The sequence below is a fragment of the Corvus cornix genome, chromosome 3 (genome assembly GCF_000738735.6).
Source record: "Corvus cornix cornix isolate S_Up_H32 chromosome 3, ASM73873v5, whole genome shotgun sequence".
In the NCBI taxonomy this organism is placed as follows: Eukaryota; Metazoa; Chordata; class Aves; order Passeriformes; family Corvidae; genus Corvus; species Corvus cornix.
The window spans coordinates 44,671,119-44,689,589 of record NC_047056.1 but is presented as its reverse complement, the minus strand read 5'-3'; the positions used below and the strand labels follow the sequence as shown (position 1 = coordinate 44,689,589).

Below are 18,471 nucleotides of genomic sequence, written 5' to 3'. Positions count from 1 at the left end.
TTATAATGCTCCTTTAATGTTCCTTTGTTATTTTGCTGTTTCAACAGATTTTAATATACCCTTTACAGTAGACATATGTGTGACCAAAGAGAATAATACAAGTTCTGTGAAATCTACTCAGGAAAAACTAAGCTTGGATGGAAACGCTCATTCATTTCTTCAGACTTCTGTGAAACTCAGTCTTCGCTCTCGAAAAAGCGGCCGTCTGCGCAAAACCACCCACCGCTACTCTGTGCGAGATGCAAGGAGGTCCCAGCTGTCCACGTCCGATTCCGAAGGCAATTCGGATGAAAAGACTGCTGTAATAACAAAACACAGGCGCTCCCAGTTACTGCAGCCCTTTTTAATGGCTTCTGGTAGGGACAGCTACCCTGGAGGTAAAAGTGATTGCCGACCTGCCGAAGTGGTACCAGATTCTAATATTGATGCCCCTAATCTAGAAAGTTCCAGCAAAGTTAGGCCAGCATTTGAGATTTTGAATGAGCCAGCTGCAGGAACTTCTGAGAGCAGCATGAATAACTCTCCTTTTGACTTATGCCATGTCTTACTATCTCTCCTAGAGAAAGTGTGCAAATTTGATATTACTTTGAATCACAGCTCTGCTCTTTCAGCGAATGTTGTGCCCACATTGACAGAGTTCTTATCAGGATTTGGAGACTCTTGCAATGTAAGTAGTAACACAGAAAATGAAGTGGTTTCTGCAGGGTGGACAGAAGAACCCGTGGCTCTGATCCAAAGGATGCTCTTTCGAACAGTGTTACATCTTATGTCTTTAGACATTAGCAATACAGAAACAATGCCTGACAATTTACGAAGAAATTTAACAGACTTACTTAAAGCAGCATTAAAAATCAGAGTTTGCTTGGAAAAGCAACCTGGTCCTTTTGCTCCAGGATACAAGAAAACACTACAGCAGCTGGTTCAGGATGACTATATGTTTTCTAGGTATCGTCACAGAGCCTTGCTTCTACCTGAGGTTATAGAAGGGGTCTTGCAGATTTTGATCTGCTGCCTACAAAGTGCAGCCTCTAATCCATTCTACTTTAGCCAAGCTATAGATCTGGTTCATGAGTTTATACAGCAGCAGGGATTTAAGCTGTTCGAAGTAACAGTGCTTCAAATGGAATGGCTCTGTATGAAGAATGAGGGAGTACCTGGAGAAGCCTCAGAACATCTGAAAGCCCTGATCAACAGCATCATGAAAATAATCAGCACTGTCAAAAAAGTGAAATCAGAGCAGCTCCACCAATCAATGTGTACAAGAAAGAGGCACAGACGATGTGAGTACTCTCACTTCATGAATCACCACAGAGATCTCTCTGGGCTCTCTGTATCTGCTTTTAAAAACCAAGCTTCCAAAAACCCTTTTGAAACTGCTGATGGAGAAGTTGATTATCCTGAGAGATGCTGCTGCATTGCTGTTTGTGCACACCAGTGTTTGCACTTGTTGCAGCAAGTTTCTTTGACCAGTACCTGTGCTGAGATTCTCTCAGGTGTACATAATGTAGGAATATGTTGTTGTATGGACCCGAAGTCTGTGATTGTCCCATTGCTCCATGCTTCCAAGTTGCCAATCCTAAAAAACTTTCAACAGCACATACTGAACATCCTTAACAAATTTATATTGGATCAACTAGGTGGAGCAGAAGTCTCTCCAAAAATTATACAGTCATCATGCAATATATGTACTGTTGACTGTGATCAGCTTGCTCAGCTGGAAGATGCCTTGCAGGGCAACTCTAGTGATGCCAGTCCTTTGTCTAGTTCCTCTTGCAGAGTTCAGGGAATTCTGCCTAGCACTGGATCTGAAGATATGTTGTTGAGATGGCATGCACTGGAGGCTTATCAGGACATTGTTTTTGAAGAGGACAAACTACGTGGCGCCCAGATCGCAAGCCATATTTGCCACTTAATTCAAAAGGGAAATGTAGTGGTCCAGTGGAAACTGTATAACTGTATCTATAATCCTGTGCTTCAGAGAGGAGTTGAGCTAGCTTGCCATGCTCAGCAGCAACTTGGAATAAGTACAGGTGATAAACAGATGTGCAGTTACCATAGCCAGGATTTGCCTTCTGAAGTGCTTCAGGTTTATTTGCAGATGCTCCCTGTGTTGCTGAAATCCAGGTTGGTTGATTTTCTGTTAATTATTGGAAAACATGCTAATTAGGTACAGAGCTTTGTATATTTTTTACTGATCAGAATGTAAGTTTTCTTTGGACTCTAGGCAATGTTTTGCTATTGCAGGTGGCAACAAGGTAAATGCTTGAGTAACGAGGTATAAGCCTAGATTCATAAACCTTAGGAGGTGAGGGCTCTTTACTCGTGAGTTATGGTCTTTAACAAGCCAAACTGTGTAGCAACAAATAAAATCTTTGTCCTGTGTGACATACTCTCTGCCTCTTCATTTCTTATTCTAAAATTAGTCTGGAATGTTAAACAGATTGATATGCCATTTTTCTGTGGGAATTAGACTACTTAGTTTTCTGATCTGTTTCCTTTTTCCTTCTAGAATAGAAGGAACTATAGAAACTACCTTTCAAAAATAAGGCTTGATGTTTACTTTTCCTGAAATAATTGGTTTCTAACTTACAAAATCCTGTTCATTGAAACATAGTTTAAAAACAAACTAAAACAACCCCAAAACATAAAAAAGGCACAAACATTCTCCCAGGGCATAAAATAGAAACTTTATTCGTTATTAAATGGATTAAGTAATTGTTTAATAAATATATGGAAGTTTTTTCAGAATATGAATGTGTCCTTTTGTCAGGAAAGCTTCTGATTTTATTTCTCTTGGAGTCCTGAAGTGAATTTAGTGGGTTTACCCAAGACAACGAGTAGACTAGTACTCCAATTTATGTAAAGGGATTATCTCATACAATTTTAACTTCTATCCTAACCTAAACTGTGTCAGAAGCTATTCATTTTTGAAAGTGTACTTAGTGGCAAAGAGGCAAGAGAAATAAAGCTTAGATTAAGAAAAAAGTTTAAGATGTCCTATTTTTTTTTTTTTTTGCTGGCTTAAGGGTGGGAATATACAAGTAAATGATTCTTCTGATTCTAGAGTAACTTGGTTAGATTAAAAGCTGATCCTGTGGGGAAGGACATGGGAGGTAAGTAAGGTGGATATCTACGAGCAAACATAATATGCTAAAAAACTTCCAGATCCTTACCCCAAATTTTGTATGAACTTAACATAATGCTTGGAGAGTAGAAGAACGGAAAAATAGACTTGGAAGCAAATATATGGAAAGTTTTTTTGTCATTGGATATGCTGGCATAACAATTGCACAAAAACTTATGCTTGAAAGGTATTCCTAAATTTATCTGAAATTCATCATCCATGCAACTAGTAGACATAGCTAAGAGTATGTCTTCAAGTTTCTTTGAGAAGGAATCTCTGCTTTCTGTTGAAATCACAGAACAGAGAAATAAAGACTTACTAGCTTCAGTTGCTAATAAAAAATTGGGGGAAGGAAATACCACTAAAGAGAAAATGTCATAAATAAAGTTAATAAACCGCCTTTAATGTTTTGAACATCATATATTTTTGTGGTCCACCTTTTAGCGGGAGGTATTTCCTACATTATATCTCAAAAAAAAGTTGAATTTTCCACTACCAGCTAGATGATGCTGACTTAGGATCCTAGAGTACTGCAGACAACTTCCTTTTCTCTCTAAAGTAATTTATAGCAATTGCTCACCTTACATGAGTTTTTTGGCTGATTTTATAAAGGTAACTTTCTTATGCTTTTCTCTTGCAGGGTAATTAGAGACTTGTTTCTGAGTTGTAATGGAGTGAATCAAATGATTGAGCTAAATTACTTAGATACATTAAGAAGCCATTCTTTGAAGGTGTTAGAGACATTGATACTCTGCCTCGATGATCAGCAGGAAGACCAAGCAACACCAGAACTGGAAGGCCTGAACAGTGAACAAAAGGAATCTGTGTCTGACTTGCCCACTTCTCTTTGTAGCCAGCATGCTGTTTCAGAAGTTACTCAAAGCCTGAGCAAGTTTTATGCTGGCTTGAAAGAGGCTTACCCAAAAAAGAAAAAGTCTGTGAGCCAAGACATTCATGTCAACACAATAAACCTGTTCCTCTGTGTTGCTTTTTTATGTGTAAGTAAAGAAGCAGATGGTGATCTGGATTCAGCTAATGAGTGTGAAGATACATCAGGATATGATAGTACAGCTAGTGAGCCATTAGGCCACAAATTACCCTATCTGTCCCTGGAAAGCCTTACTTTGCCCTCTCTGGAACATATTCATAGGGCTGCAGATATTTGGTCCATGTGTTGTTGCATCTATTTGTATAGTTCAGTTTTCCAGAGACAGTTCCATAGACTTGGAGGCTTTGAAGCATGCCATAGATTACTAATCCTGATAATTCAGAAACTTGCAAAACATAAGGAAAATGAACGAGAAAAGAGGGAGAGAGTATTGAGTGAAAGCAGCAGAAGTTCACATGGGAATCCTTGTACTGAGCTTCTCAACAAGGATGACTCTGTTCAGCTGGCTAAAAGCAGAGAGATGACACAGTTGGAGCTTGATAGTTCTGGCAGTCTTGCTGGTGCTGAACAGCTGGTGCCTGGCTCTGTCTCCTGTGACAGCCCTGTGAGCATGGAGCATGCTTCAGTTACTTCAGCTGCCAAGCTTGAAGGGATAAGGACTTCTGTAAGAGAAGAGACTGAGTGGGCACTTCAAGGTATCAGACTTCTAGAAGCTCTGCTGACCATCTGTCTACACAGTGCAAGCACCATGCAGCAGAAGACGGAAGGGGAGATGTTTCACCAGGTACTGTGCAACTTTCCCTAGCTTGCTTTGCTCATATTTGTTTCATACAATATTATTTTAACAGTAATTTTGTCAAAAGTTCTTCTAGGGAGGTAAAAACCTTATGCTGTTTTTATGGTACCATATATTGTATAGTACTGAAAGCATACAGCTAAGTAATGAGATTGGTAGAGTGGTGGTCTGCTTGAGTAATACTCTTTTTAGAAAGAGTATTCAGTGGAGAATGTGTGTGAAAAGGATGCTGCAGGAAGGCTGTGTAGGCAAGATGTCACCGTTATACATAGTGACTCACATTGCTTTTTGCCTGAGAAGGGACTACTGAAGGGCAGAGATACTGAAAGGACACCTGAAAAAATTATTCCTTAAACCTTAGAGGTGGACTAATTCAGTGTTCCACAAGAAGTTGTTAATTCACAGAAGACACCTCTTTTCTTTAATGTTTTAATTGCTCTTTTGAATTTTACTTGGCAATCTGTTGCAAAGCAGGAGGCATTAAGTAGAGGAAAGAACTGGAGTTCTGTCTCCAACACTCATTACTTTTGTGATCTTGGACATGTCACCCTCTGTCTTGTTAACTTCTAGTAGTATTGTGGTGTGATTTGAATGCACAGCATACCTGAAACTGTTTCAAAGATGTTTATTTTTGAAACAGCACTTTTACCTGCAAATAGTAGAAAACAGCATTTTGCCAGATTTTTTCAGTGTGTAGGTTCCAATTAAATGTCATGACATATAGGACGAATCTTTCTTATTTCAAGAGACTGGATGAAGTCTGGTGATTTTAGATGAGAAGTCAGATTGATGCTTTTTCCTGGTCTCAATGCACATTGCAATGCACACCCCACAAAAGATCTGGTATAACATTATAGGTCTTACTAATTAGCGTATCTATCAAAAATTCCCTAATGAGAGGCTCAAATGAGCCCCTCTTTCTCTAAGGAACTTTCCCTTGGATGGTTTTGTCTTAGTTTGTAAAATGTGTTCTGGAGAGGACCTTGGGGTCTGGGGCATATTGATCCTTAACTACAAAACTTCTAAAATGTTTAATCTCTTAGCTTAACAAACAAGTTTAAGAATGTAGGCAAAACCCACTAAGAATACAGAAGTTGTAAAAAGGTATAAAAGGGGTTTAAAAGAAAAAAATCATCATGGCATCAAGATTTGTGTAGGTGGAAGGAGAAGCTCTTAAATGAAAGAGCTAGACTGTTTGTGTCAGCTAGAAATAGAAACGTGAATCAAAATGTTTTTTCTCCCCCAAAACACAGAATACCTGTGTGGATGATATCTTACTTGAAATAAGAGAGCAGCTTGCTCTGGCGAAAGTGGTAGAAACTGACTTGGCAAAGCCTCTGTTTGAAGCACTGCTTCGAGTTGCCTTGGGCACTTTTTCTGCTGATCTGGATCATTCTGAAGAAAAAATTGAAAAGGTATGAAACACCAGTTAAGCAGTCTAATTCTGAATAATGCAAGATTTTCTCAGGTTTGTTCTCTGGGTCTTTGTAAACTTGACAGGAAATGTTTAAATATGTTTGATTATTGTGACAGTTGAAGATGAAATCTCTGCTTCTCGTATGAAAGTGGAATGCTGTTTATTGATACGATCCCCACATTTGCTGCTCAGAAATGAGTCATGCCCCAAAAAGTAGCAAGCTCAGTCAACCTGATGTTCTCTTTACTCCTTCATCTCACAACAGTGTGATGAACTCCTAAAGGAAGAGCCTCAAACAGGGATGTTGAGTGACCTTATTGACTGTGAACATCTTCACCTCCGAGTGAATGTCAAGGTGCATGCTGATGGTGATAGTGATTTGGAAACACAGTTACTTTTAATGCTGCTTACTAAAACTCTGATTAGGTAGTTAGTAAGAAAAATCCCTCTTTGTGGATTCAGTTTTTTACAAAAGAATGAAATATTTTAACGTATCTCAAGTTTCTTGAAAGTGTACGATTAATTTGTTTATTTTCCCAATGGGCTTGGAGAAAATAGGCATTTGGATGGTTCTAAATTATTTGCTTTTCTGATTCAAAGATTTTTTTTTCTGACCAATCATAGTCTATTTGGCTGTATTGTACAGACCCATTACACTGAGAAGGAGCCTGTGTCACAACCTGGAGAAATTTCTGAAGAAACCGAAGAATCGCAATGCTGTAGTCTTAAACTTTTTGCTGAAGAGGAAGGATATGAAGCAGATAGTGAAAGTAACCCTGATGATAGTGAAACTAAGAATGAAGGTAAATGGGAACTTTCTGAATATACAAAGCTGTCTTTATGATATAGCAAAGCTTGTTTGTCTTTTGAAATGTACCAAAACAAGGCAAACACCTTTAACAGATAGAAATAATTAACTTTATTTACTTTAAGTAGGATGGAGTTACAGATGGAGAGATGATAAATACTCTTATTGAGTGTTGAAGAAGTTCTGTCTTGGTTGTTTTGGCTTATGTGACTCTTGTTCTAAACTCATGTTGCTCAAATATATTATTGTGGTTTAGAAACTCCAGAGATATTTATCAGTAGCATGTTTGAAAATCAATGCTCAATTTTTTTTTTCTTTAGAACTATAAGTATCTGGTGAAAATTAAATAGTCTAATTGTCTTATAGAATACCAGATTGAAAGGGACCCAAAGGATCATCTGGTTCAACCTTTTTTGATGAAGGCACAATCTAGACAAGATCGCCTGGAGCCCTGTCCATCTGAATCTAAAGTGCCCAATGTTGGGGAATCTACCCCTTCCCTGGGGAGATTTATTCCAGTGACTGATTTCTCATTAGGAAAAACTTTCCTGTTGCATCTATATGGAATTTCCCCAGAAGTAACATGTACCCATTACCCTTTGCTTTGTCCATGTGACTCCTTGGAAAAAAGGAGTCTACCTTCTTCATAGACACCTTTTAAATGGTGGTAAAATGTCCTCCAAGCTGCCTTTTCTCAAGGCTGAGCAAGCCCAGTTCTCTCAATCTTTCCTCTTGTCTTTTTTGCATAGTGGGGACAAAGACTGAACTCAGAGTTCCAGGTAAGGCCTGATAGTGCTGAGTAGAGTGGGATAATTTCTTTCTCTCTCCTGGTGGTGTCCTTGTTGATGCAGCCCAGCATCCCATTGGCTTTCTTTGCCACAGCAGCACATGTTGATGCATACTGAAGTTGCTGTCCACTGGGATCCCAGCTCTCCAGACAGGCAGATCCCAGCCTGTGCTGCACTCCTGGATTCTGTTTTCCCATGTGTGAGACATTACATTTTTCCTTGTTGAACTTGATAAGGTTCTTGTTAGCCCAGTCTTCCAGCCTATGCAGGTCTTCCTGCAGGCTGGCTCTCCCTTCCCAAGTGTCCACTTCACCACTCAGTTTGGTATCACTGGCAAGCTCCATCAGGGGAGATTGGTCCCATCACCCAGAGCACTCAGGAAGATATTAAACAGCCTTGGACCCAAAATCCCTCCCTGGGGACCCCACTTGTGACAGTTTCCAGTTTGAAAAGGATTTACCACCCCCTCTGGATGTGGCCAGGCAGCCAGTGCCCACCCACTGCACAGACCCCTTGTCTCCACTCTAATGCATCAGTTTCTCTGGGAGGAGCCTGGGAAACTATGGAAAGGCTTGGAGAAATACAGGTAGACAGCATCCGCTCCTCATTCCATGTCACCCCAGCAGGTTAGTCGCTTGTGGGAGGCAGTCAGGTTTGTCAAGCACTATTTGGCTTTTCCCAATCACATGCTTCATTTGACTTGATAGTCCCCTTGTTATACAACATTTCTTTTTATTCTAAACAATTGATGTGCTCATATCTTGCTGTATTCTGCTTGTATATTTAATTTTAACATGAATTTGCTTTAATTTTTTCCTTTGTGCTGAGCACATCTGGGTGCATATGTTCTGGTATGAGATCAGCATGAGCGGTAATGGCCTTTAATAGAGCTGCATCAAACTGCTGCTGTTTATCTGCGTGACTAGGCTTTGTCAATAGATTTATAATATTTTAAAAGCATTTCTGAACTAAGAAATTAACCTGAAACACTTCCATGATACATTTGCATGTAGCATATGTCTGTACCAAATAATTTTAAGTAATGTATTTTAAAGTCTCTCCAAAATGTAATAGGGGAGGTTTACATGTTTGGGGTTTTTTTTTCTGTGATTGTCATGCAGATATTCTGTCATGTGTGTTTTCTGAGTTAAATAACAATCTGCTTCCTCCAGAATTTTAATATGAAATTATTTAAATGTATTTCCTATCTTGGCAGGCTCAAAGTTTTGTATAGAAGCTTGAGCCTCTGTTACAATGATTTTACTGTTGTGTTTCATGAACTGCATATTTTGCCATTACTATGTGTGTCCAATTCCCAGGAAATTAAGCCAGATAGTTTAAGAGCATGTAATGGGAGAAACTGCATCCTTGCCCTTCTGTGTTAGCAGGAAAGTAGGAAAATCTGAAGCAGAATATCGAATTATGCTAACTTGGGAAAATTGCTTATAACCTAGTGACTATTTTTGGTTTGTACCATGAGAAGGTTGGAGATATGTCCTTGGATGTTCTGCTTAAGTCATGCAAACTGTATTTGGCTGAGTAAGTTTCAGTAAGACACATGTGGTTTCTTTTTAGGAGCAGACGCAAAAGCAGAACCAGGATGTACTGGTGCTTCAGGTTATTTTAATGACCTAGCTGAACACATCAATCAAGGAGAATTAATGTATCCTGAAATCTGCATGTTAGAATTAAACTTGCTCTCAGCTGGTAATGCAAGTTTAGATGTGCTTGCTCATGTATTCCAAAGCTGCCTGAAAATCATCAACCAGAAGGAGAGAAATGCCACTGTACTTATAGAACAGGTAAAAATGTTATTAACAGAGACAACAGTTTAGCAGCTGTGTATCTTTTCTTTAATTTTTTAGTACCTAATAGAGTGATCTTGAATATTCTCACTTGTTATGGGATTTGATAAGATGTGAAACAGTGTAAATTACTGATATTGTCCACTGCATTGCATTTAAGTTACAAGGAACTGAGTAATTTATTGAAAGGTATTTGTCCTGCAAAGTTTTTAAGTTTGTAGGTGTCTTTTTTTATCAAGACTGTTCAATCCCTAGAGAGAGAGATAGATTTGGTGATTGTCAGAGCCTTAAGAAAAACAGGCAGATATCTGCTTGTATGTGTGTATATGTAAGCATTCTAAACTTTTATCTGTTGGCATGTGTGAATTTACACTTTTAGAAACTGTGAGTCATGTACCTCAAAAATATTCCATGCTTTTTTTCTTCAAAAGTTTATATTAGGAATTAGTTGTGCAAATGTTCATGTCCGCATGATCCTTTGGAATTTCTGATAGGTTTTTTTAATAACTGAATTGAGTATCCCTCCTGCAAAAGATAATAATTTGAATTTCAAAGTCTCTCCTCTGCAACTGAACTACAGAAAGATTATTCATCAAATATAAAAAAAGTCCATAATTTCAAGTAATTGGAATTATCATTAAAATCAATAGTAGGCAGGAATTGATTGGAAGAATTTCTTTCTTAGCTCTTTGAGCAGGTGTATATTCTTCAGATATTCATTTTACCTACTCTTTTTAACAGGGAGCTGTTAAACATCTTTTGGGAGGATTTATGAATATATTGACACAAACAGAATCTAGTTTTCATGGTGAGTTAAAGGTCCAAGTAACTTAAATATTGTTTTTTAAAATTTAGTGTATACACAGTCAAACTTTAGTTCACAGTGCAAGTGCAAAATTGACAAAGGAAATCTGTTGGCATGTGTGAATTTACACAGCTGCTTTTTTAACTTGTAAGAAACTTGTGCAACTTTAGTGTAAATATAGGGTTATTTCTGAGCTAGTGGAAATAAGTTAAACAAATACTGGCAGATCTGAAAATGATAGTTGAAACCATAAACACTAGTGTGACAGTGTTAAACATTGCTTGGAAAAAATAGCAGCTGATGAATTCTCATTCCATCACAACATCAGTCCTTATTTCCAATTTCTTTGTAACACAGATCTTGATGATGCATTGAGTTTTATTTCTAACTGGAAAGCAGATAGCTAATCCAAGAATGTGGAAGCAGATGAAATGCTTGCCCTAATATAGTTTCACATAATCAGAGTGCTTCACAACCAGGAGATGATGTAAACCTATCCCAGGACTTGGATCCGTGGTGGCTTTGTGTAGAGAGCCTTTGCAAGGCAGACACTTGATTCTCAGACTTTCAGACTCCATTTTGCAAACCTGGGACAAAATTTAGCATAGCATTGATTGATTCAATGAGATTTTGAATGGTAGTGTCGGGAAGTACTGTTGGATCTCTCTAGAATTCATCTTGTAATTGTTATTGCTTCCTTAATTTGAAATGTCTTTGAAAAACACATTGAATTCCAAGTTAATCTTTCCCCATAATAGTATAGAATATGAATTTTTAAAGCTCAAAAGAATTCATTTCAACAATATTATTGTCTCCTTATTTTTAGCATGCCAGATGGTGCTGGTAGATCTGCTAGTTTCCTTGATGAGTTCACGGACCTGTTCAGAAGAGCTAACCCTTCTTCTGAGGATATTTTTGGAGAAGACACCTTGTACGGTATGTATGGAGTAGCACATAGCAAAATTCAGAGGTTTAATGAGAAAAATGAAGCAAAAAGAAAATCCTTTTGTGTCCAAGAATTTTGGGAAATAAGGAGATGAACAGCAATGTTTGAACTATCAGAGCAAATAAAATTTGATTGTAGAAATAGTTCATTCTCAAAACTTGAAAAGGAAAGAGGAGATAAGAAGAGAAGGGTTTTGAAGGGTATGTTGGTCTTGGGAACTCTCTTCAGCACAACAAATCAAGAATCCTCTCAAGGAGGCTGACATTGTGGTTATGGATGGCAGAACAATAATACTGTAAAATCTGAAGCAATTCCTTTAAAGTTATGAAGCATCTCACTATTTCAGGAATGCTATAGTAGCAGGAATTACCTTCAAAAGTGTCCTAAGCTGGTTTGTGTAATGCTGGAATCTACTGCTTGTGTGGGATATACTGCTGAAATAACTCTGTTGGTTTGTGTAAGAGTCTGTAGAAAAATACAAGTCGAAGAAAATAAGAAAATGACTGTGCAGTGTGAAATAGTACTACACCAAACAAAGACTCACAAGTCAATTTTTCAATGGTAGCTTGTAATTATTGGCCAAATTAACAAGAGAAACTTTTTTGGCATAAGGGCTCAGCTAGTTTTGCTACTGGTTATGCAAAATAACAAAGTGGTGGCCTGTGTGTGCATTCTTAACCAGCCTCAAAACACAGGGTAAAAGGTGCAGTCTTTTTTTGCACATAACAGAAATGAGATAAGACTGTGCAATGACCACCTGCTGCATTTCAGCTGATTCCTAAGCGTGGAAACTTGAAGTCTGATGTGCCCAGACTGACTCTCCAGAGCTTTGTTGGGCCACAGTCTGTTGAAGTTGCTACCTGATGCTTTTGCAAATGTGTGTAGGCTTGGATATATAAGTCCACCTCCCTTGGAAAAACATGAATCCAAGTTTAAATGATGAGTAGGCTTCTATTTAGTTGCATGATACTTGACTACGTGGTGTGAACAGTTTCTCTTTTTTTTTTTTTTTTTTTCCTCATTTGTTTGGTTTATTTCTTCTAGGAGATACTACTCAAGGGTGTATTGAAGATTGTAGACACTAATATTTATATGAATCCACTACAATACCTTGCCTTCCCTTTGCTAAATGGCACAAATTTGAGTAGCAGTTCCTCACAAAAATGTGCTGGCACTTCCAACAGTAAAACTGCTGGACTACTAAAAAGAGCAAAATTGTCGCAGAGTAAGAAAGAGGCAGATGGTGAAAACTTGAGTCACCAGCTACTTTCTTCTTGGCATGTAGCCCCAATTCACTTGCCTTTAGTTGGACAAAACTGTTGGCCACACATGTCTGATGGTTTCAGTGTCTCCCTGTGGTTTCGTCTGGAGTATGCTCATGAAACAGAAAATTCAACAGAAAAGGGGAAAAAAGTCAAGAGAAGAAGCAGACTCGTAGCTGTAAGAGAGAACAGTTTTGACAGCACAGGTGAGAATATAGTACTTTGTTTCTATTTAGGTAGCACTGAAGGACTCTGGTTACAAATATTACTAATCTATCTACTGTATACAAAAGTTTGAAATTTTATGATTGATATTAAACAGCGCAGTGGTAGTATTTCGGGTCTTTTTATGACTACTGTACCATATTCTTACAGATACAATGTTTCCACACCTAGTGCTTAAATTAGATTAATGCCTGCTTCCTTAAAAATTTAGTATTCTTATTGAATTTGTAACTTTAGTAACATTTATGCTACTTCATGTTATGATGAAAATAGTAAATGCTGCAGCTGTGGTCATGGAGAAAAAGTGCTCAAGTTTATTTGACTTCATGTATTGATGATCAAGTCTCAGGCTGACTCAGTATAAATCATCTTAACTCTTCCTTGTGTGTGCACCATGTAAATGCCAATAGCTGTGCAATAATTTTGTTTATACTTTTGTAGAGACTTGCGTGCTCCCAAACTGTTCTGAGCAGAATATTTTGGATTATAATTTGTAGGGGGAAACATTTCTAATTTAAAATGTCTCCCACTCGCAACACTTGGAATACCTTTACTCTTTTTTTCCTTCTCTTTGTATTTAAATAAAAGGAGGGAAAACCCAACCCTGAACCTTGGAACTCACTAGAGTTGCTTTTGTTAGGTCTGTGCTTTTGCTTGGTAAAGTAAGAATACAAGATACAAGATCATGCTTTTTAAGGGTAGGATGATTTGTGAAGAAAACTCTGAAGATTTCTTGGTGCATACTGATAGTTCAGCATAGGAATGTTTTATGATATGGCATGTCAAAAGCATCATTGGTGGAGTGTTTTCAGCTCAGTGGATTTACATATTACAAACAAAAACACGTGAAGTGCTGAGTTAATGTTAAGTTTCAGTTTGAGACCTAGGTTTCTAAAGAGAATCAAGCATATTAGTCAGCCCACTTAAAAAAAACAAAACCAAACCACCTTAATAAAAAAACCCCCCAGTTCTATGCAGTACCTGAACTGTTTCTTTTCACGCTTGATATATGCTGTGAAAAGCATTGTTGTTGTATTGAATTGTAATGGCAACATGTTTATATTTCTAGAAGAAACAAAGTCTATAGGAATGGAATATCCAAGCCTGGGAGATAAACTTGTTGAAGATGGCTGTATTCATATCATTTCCCTGGGTTCCAAAGCTCTGATGATACAAGTTTGGGCAGACTTGAACACTGGAGCATTCATATTTCGGTATGGTGTATTAGTCCAGAAGCAGTCTGGTGGACGTATTGTATTGTTACTTCTAGTAGCAGCTTGCAGAGAATACTGATGGAGAGTAGAGAACTAATTTCTGTAGTAGAGACATCTTGCACACTGATGGGGCAACATCAAGTAAGTGTATTGGATACAGATCTACAGGTTTATCAGCTTCAGCTGTTAAGCTCTGGTCTTTCATGTTTCATGTAGTCATTTATAAATAACTGCCCACAAGGTAGCGATTCAAGTTTTAGTGAAATGACACAATAAAGGTGTGAAGATGGAAAAGGTTTTTGCAGCTGTAGGTTTTCACACCTCAGCTGTGAAAATTGCTGTTGTGTAATACTTACTGGGACAGTCTTGGTTTTAATCTTCTGAGCACATTTTAGCCCTAATTTAGTTCTCATAAATAATCCTTAAGTATCTTTGAAATGTGTCTAAAACTGCAATTTTAGAACACTTTATTTCAGTGTTCAAAGCACCTGCGTGTTTTCAATAAATTAAATATAACTTTTCTCTGAAATAGAGATATCTTTATCTTAAATGTAAGCAGATTTATGCAGGCAAGTTAAATAACTAAGTTGAAAGTGTTGTGATGATTTCCCTAGGTTATGTTGAGCACTCTAAAAATAGAACTGTGATCCAAAAAACTACCTGTCAAAGTTAAGGAATGCAATCTTAAATTAACTGAGGCCAAAATGAGTAGATTTGTGGCTTAAAATGCAAATGTGAAAACACACACCCTCATTTTTCCTTTTCTGCTGTTTGCATAGTATGTGCATGGATCCGAATGATGAGATGAAAGCTGGTCTGCTGGCACAGGCTGAGTCTCCAGAGAACGTTTTCCTTGTGGGCAGGTGGCAGCATTTGGCATTAAAATATCTGCAGAAGCCAGAAGGCAAGAAAAATTTCCATGGAAAGCTGTTCCTGTGGGTTTCTGGTCAGAGGTAAAGAACATATTAGTTGTACCTAGACATTTATCTTCTTTAAAAGATATTGTCTGGTAGGAAAACATCTGCAATATTTTGGTGCAAGCTGCAGTTATGGCTGAGTAGTCTTCTAGGATAGGAGAAGGGGGTGTGTTACACTGCTAGGAATTCTTTAGAGGTATCCGAATATTCATGGATTACTTTGAGAATTGTCAGTTTATACCATGGACCAGTGCTAACATCAATGGTTTTTTTCATCACAAATAAGTGAAAGAGGGAAGTACTACAAGATTTTGAGTAGAAGCCAAAATAAGCTATGGCATGAAGTTAGCAGTAGACATAATGTATCTGGATGAATCCAAATTAAGGAGGTGTAGGTCAGGTACTGGCAATATTGTTGAAAGTAGGAATTAAGAGGAGTCAGAGAAAAGGCAGTCACTTTGTTCCACTGAGAGAAATGAATAGGGAAGAAGTTAAAAAATACTTTAGAGAAGAACTGACAGTGAGAAGTACTACTTCCACTGCAAAGTTAAGGTCCCTGCTCCTAAGTGAGGTACTTGATACTAGGTTGAGTGGGCCAGTATGTGCATGAATTGTTTACTGATTAGAGAAAAATGAATTTATTAAATATCACAGTCTTTTCTTTGTCTTCCTAAAGTCCAGACTGTGAGGGCTATGTTAAGCCTGTGCATGCTGGTATTCAATAAAGTCCAAATATGGAGATATGGGAGGAAGCTAAAAATACTACAATGTTCTCCCCATGTGTAGTTGTTGAGGCCTCTCTGTGTATAGATTTAGTTGCTAGTTTGCTAATAGTTAGGCTCTTTCAGGAAGCTTTGAATGACCTTTACAGTCCAATCAGTCTGTTTATATAAAGGCACATAAAGTTAATTGGATGCTTTCTGAAAGCATCAGGCTTATTGCCTGTGGCTGTGCAGCACACCAATTCTGACAATGTTTCCTGGTACAAGCAAATCCTCAACATGGTGTTTTCCAGCATATGTGAGCCACAGTTTTCATGATATGCTTTAGCATACTCAAAGGGCTTTGACTTGTTAGGAATAGCAGAAATGCTTGAAAAATTGTGGTATTTTAAAAGTGTGTATAGTGCTCATACCATTTCCACTTTGAGGTCAGAGGAAAGAAGGAAGGTATTTCAGAGCTAGGAAAACTTGATTTCATGGCAGCCCTAGCTGGGACTGTATTCATCTGTTCTGTGCAGTACTTGAATACATATATCATTGTTACTGAGTCTTAAGGTGCCTGGAAGTTGAAGAGGACTTCAGTAATTTAGCATTGATGACAGCATGGCTTCTCATCTACTGAATATTAAAATGAATTTTAAACGTAAGCTGGATATCTTAGATAGCAATTTTGATCAGTTCTTAATATTTGAACTTGTTTATTTATATGTATTTTTAGGCAATGTGAAATTAATTTAGATTTTGCACTACCGAGGAAAACAAGCTTATCATCTGACAGTAACAAAACATTTTGCATGATTGGCCATTGTGCATCATCCCAAGAAGATTTGCTTCGATTGTCGGGTAGATGGGATCTTGGAAATCTGCTTCTATTTAATGGTACTTTTGTATGCTTTTTTCTTGAATGAGTGTTCATTTCCTCTTTCCCCTCCAAAATCAAATGCTTATTTTAATATGTTGTTTAACATGCCAAGTTTTTACAGTAAAAACAATACACCCTTTAGCAGCATAATATATCAGGGAGAATGTAGGCAAATGTTTCAGTATTGGATACTTCCTAATGTGTCCTTCTGCCATATTCTCTTGCTTTCTGTTTAGTGCCATAATTGGCAATTTTTTCAGAATTTTTTAAAATAATACCTTGGGATAGGGGGTAGAGAGAGAGTGATATTTGCTCTATTTTTTTTTTCTTAAAGCACCCAGTCTCTTACCTGGAAAATTGATTTCAGTTACCTGCTGCTAGCTTCAAATCACTTGAAGCATATAAAAAAGTTAACAAAATCTGAACTACTGAATGCTGAGTTAAGCATGCTTATTTCTGGAACTTGTAGTGTTACTCTGGGGATTTCTTAGATGTATAATTCTCCCTCCCTTCCTTGGGAAATTTTATCTAGTATTTTGGACTGTTTGTTTAATGCTGAAGGCTGGAACCCTGCTGTTTTGTCACCTGGCATTTCAGGTGCTGTGGCTCAGTCAGGACTACTCCACAAGTGAGATCAGTTTGCCCAGGGTGTGTGGCACATACAGGTCCTGTATGTGTGGCTGTGTATTTGTGTGGGCATAGGCAAGATACTTGTCATAAGTGTAACCTGTAGAATCTACATGGTCTGGTTGCCATGTGCCTACTGCCTGCATGGCTGACATATGCAGAGAGCCCTGGATTTGCTGCTGTACAGTTGTCATGCCCCCACACATCAGACCTGGGTACTTCTGGGTGCTTCTTTTGAGCTTGTGTTCTCAGGTCACAGATGACCCAAGATGTGCTGCCCAGAAAGGGAAGATTCATTTGGTCTTCTACCTCCTATGGGATTTTTTCCCTTCTGTCACTTGTAGTGTGCTGTTGTTGCATCCTGCTCAGTCACTACCCAAGTCCCCAAGACAATGCAGCATATTGTTTCTGTCTGTAATCCTGCTATGCTTTGAAAGCTTTGAGGAGGCTTGGATAGATGACTTTTTAATTTTAAAAAGTGAAATTACTCAGAGATGTTGATCTTCAGTTCATGCAGGTCATTTTCCTGGCTTGGTTTCAGTTGTCTTTGCCACTGAATTGATCTGGCCTGTGATGTGTCAGAAGTCACTGATCTACTGTGGCTAATAGCAAGCATAAGGCTGCACTGATTGTTTTATCATCAGAGCCTACAAAATCCAGTTGGTGATATTCCTTGTAAAGTCTCTGATCCTGCTAACCAATGTATGAATTTTGCCTTATTGTATAGTCAAGAGCTAACAGATTATTATCTGCGTTTTAGGTGCAAATATTGGACTGGAGGAAGCATTTTACTTATACACATGTGGCCCAGACTTCACATCTATAATGCCTTGTAAATATGGCAAAACATTGTCTGACTTCTCTAAGTACATAAGTAAAGAGATTCTACAATGTGAACAAATTAAGGAGCTCTTCATGACAAAAAAGGAAGTGGATCTTGGGCCTTTAATTGTAAGTTTCTACTTAAAAATGTTCCTTAATATTTTAGAATTGATTAAGAAAGTGGCAACATGTTTCCCGCTGTCTCCCAAAGTGCTTCATTTGATCAAAGCAGAGAGGATTGAATCTTCTTCTCATTAAAATCACTGCAGGGCTCTTCCTACTTATTTTAATGGGAGCTGAACTCCACACAGGGTGACCATTTCATCTTGCTTTAGGTTGGGTTCTGAAAATTTCTACATGTTCCAGCATCTATAAATAATACTGCACATAAATCATAGTGGATAAACAGGCACCTCCAAAAGCTCTAGAATGGATACGTAGC

The 18,471-nt window shown here is 38.0% G+C and overlaps 1 protein-coding gene across 5 annotated transcripts in view; it reads left to right on the top strand.

Moving 5' to 3' along the window:
* The window catches only part of LYST (lysosomal trafficking regulator), a 79,060-nt gene that overhangs the window by 18,419 nt on the left and 42,170 nt on the right, over positions 1-18,471 (top strand). For all 5 annotated transcript variants that reach the window (XM_039568281.1, XM_039568280.1, XM_039568283.1 and 2 more), the window contains 12 exons: positions 48-2,124; positions 3,765-4,797; positions 6,063-6,224; positions 6,873-7,029; positions 9,398-9,624; positions 10,369-10,435; positions 11,259-11,368; positions 12,423-12,846; positions 13,935-14,079; positions 14,859-15,032; positions 16,437-16,597; positions 17,968-18,158. In XM_039568281.1, coding sequence (XP_039424215.1) covers positions 48-2,124; positions 3,765-4,797; positions 6,063-6,224; positions 6,873-7,029; positions 9,398-9,624; positions 10,369-10,435; positions 11,259-11,368; positions 12,423-12,846; positions 13,935-14,079; positions 14,859-15,032; positions 16,437-16,597; positions 17,968-18,158 — 4,928 coding nt within the window. The remainder of the gene's footprint in view (positions 1-47; positions 2,125-3,764; positions 4,798-6,062; positions 6,225-6,872; positions 7,030-9,397; positions 9,625-10,368; positions 10,436-11,258; positions 11,369-12,422; positions 12,847-13,934; positions 14,080-14,858; positions 15,033-16,436; positions 16,598-17,967; positions 18,159-18,471) is intronic.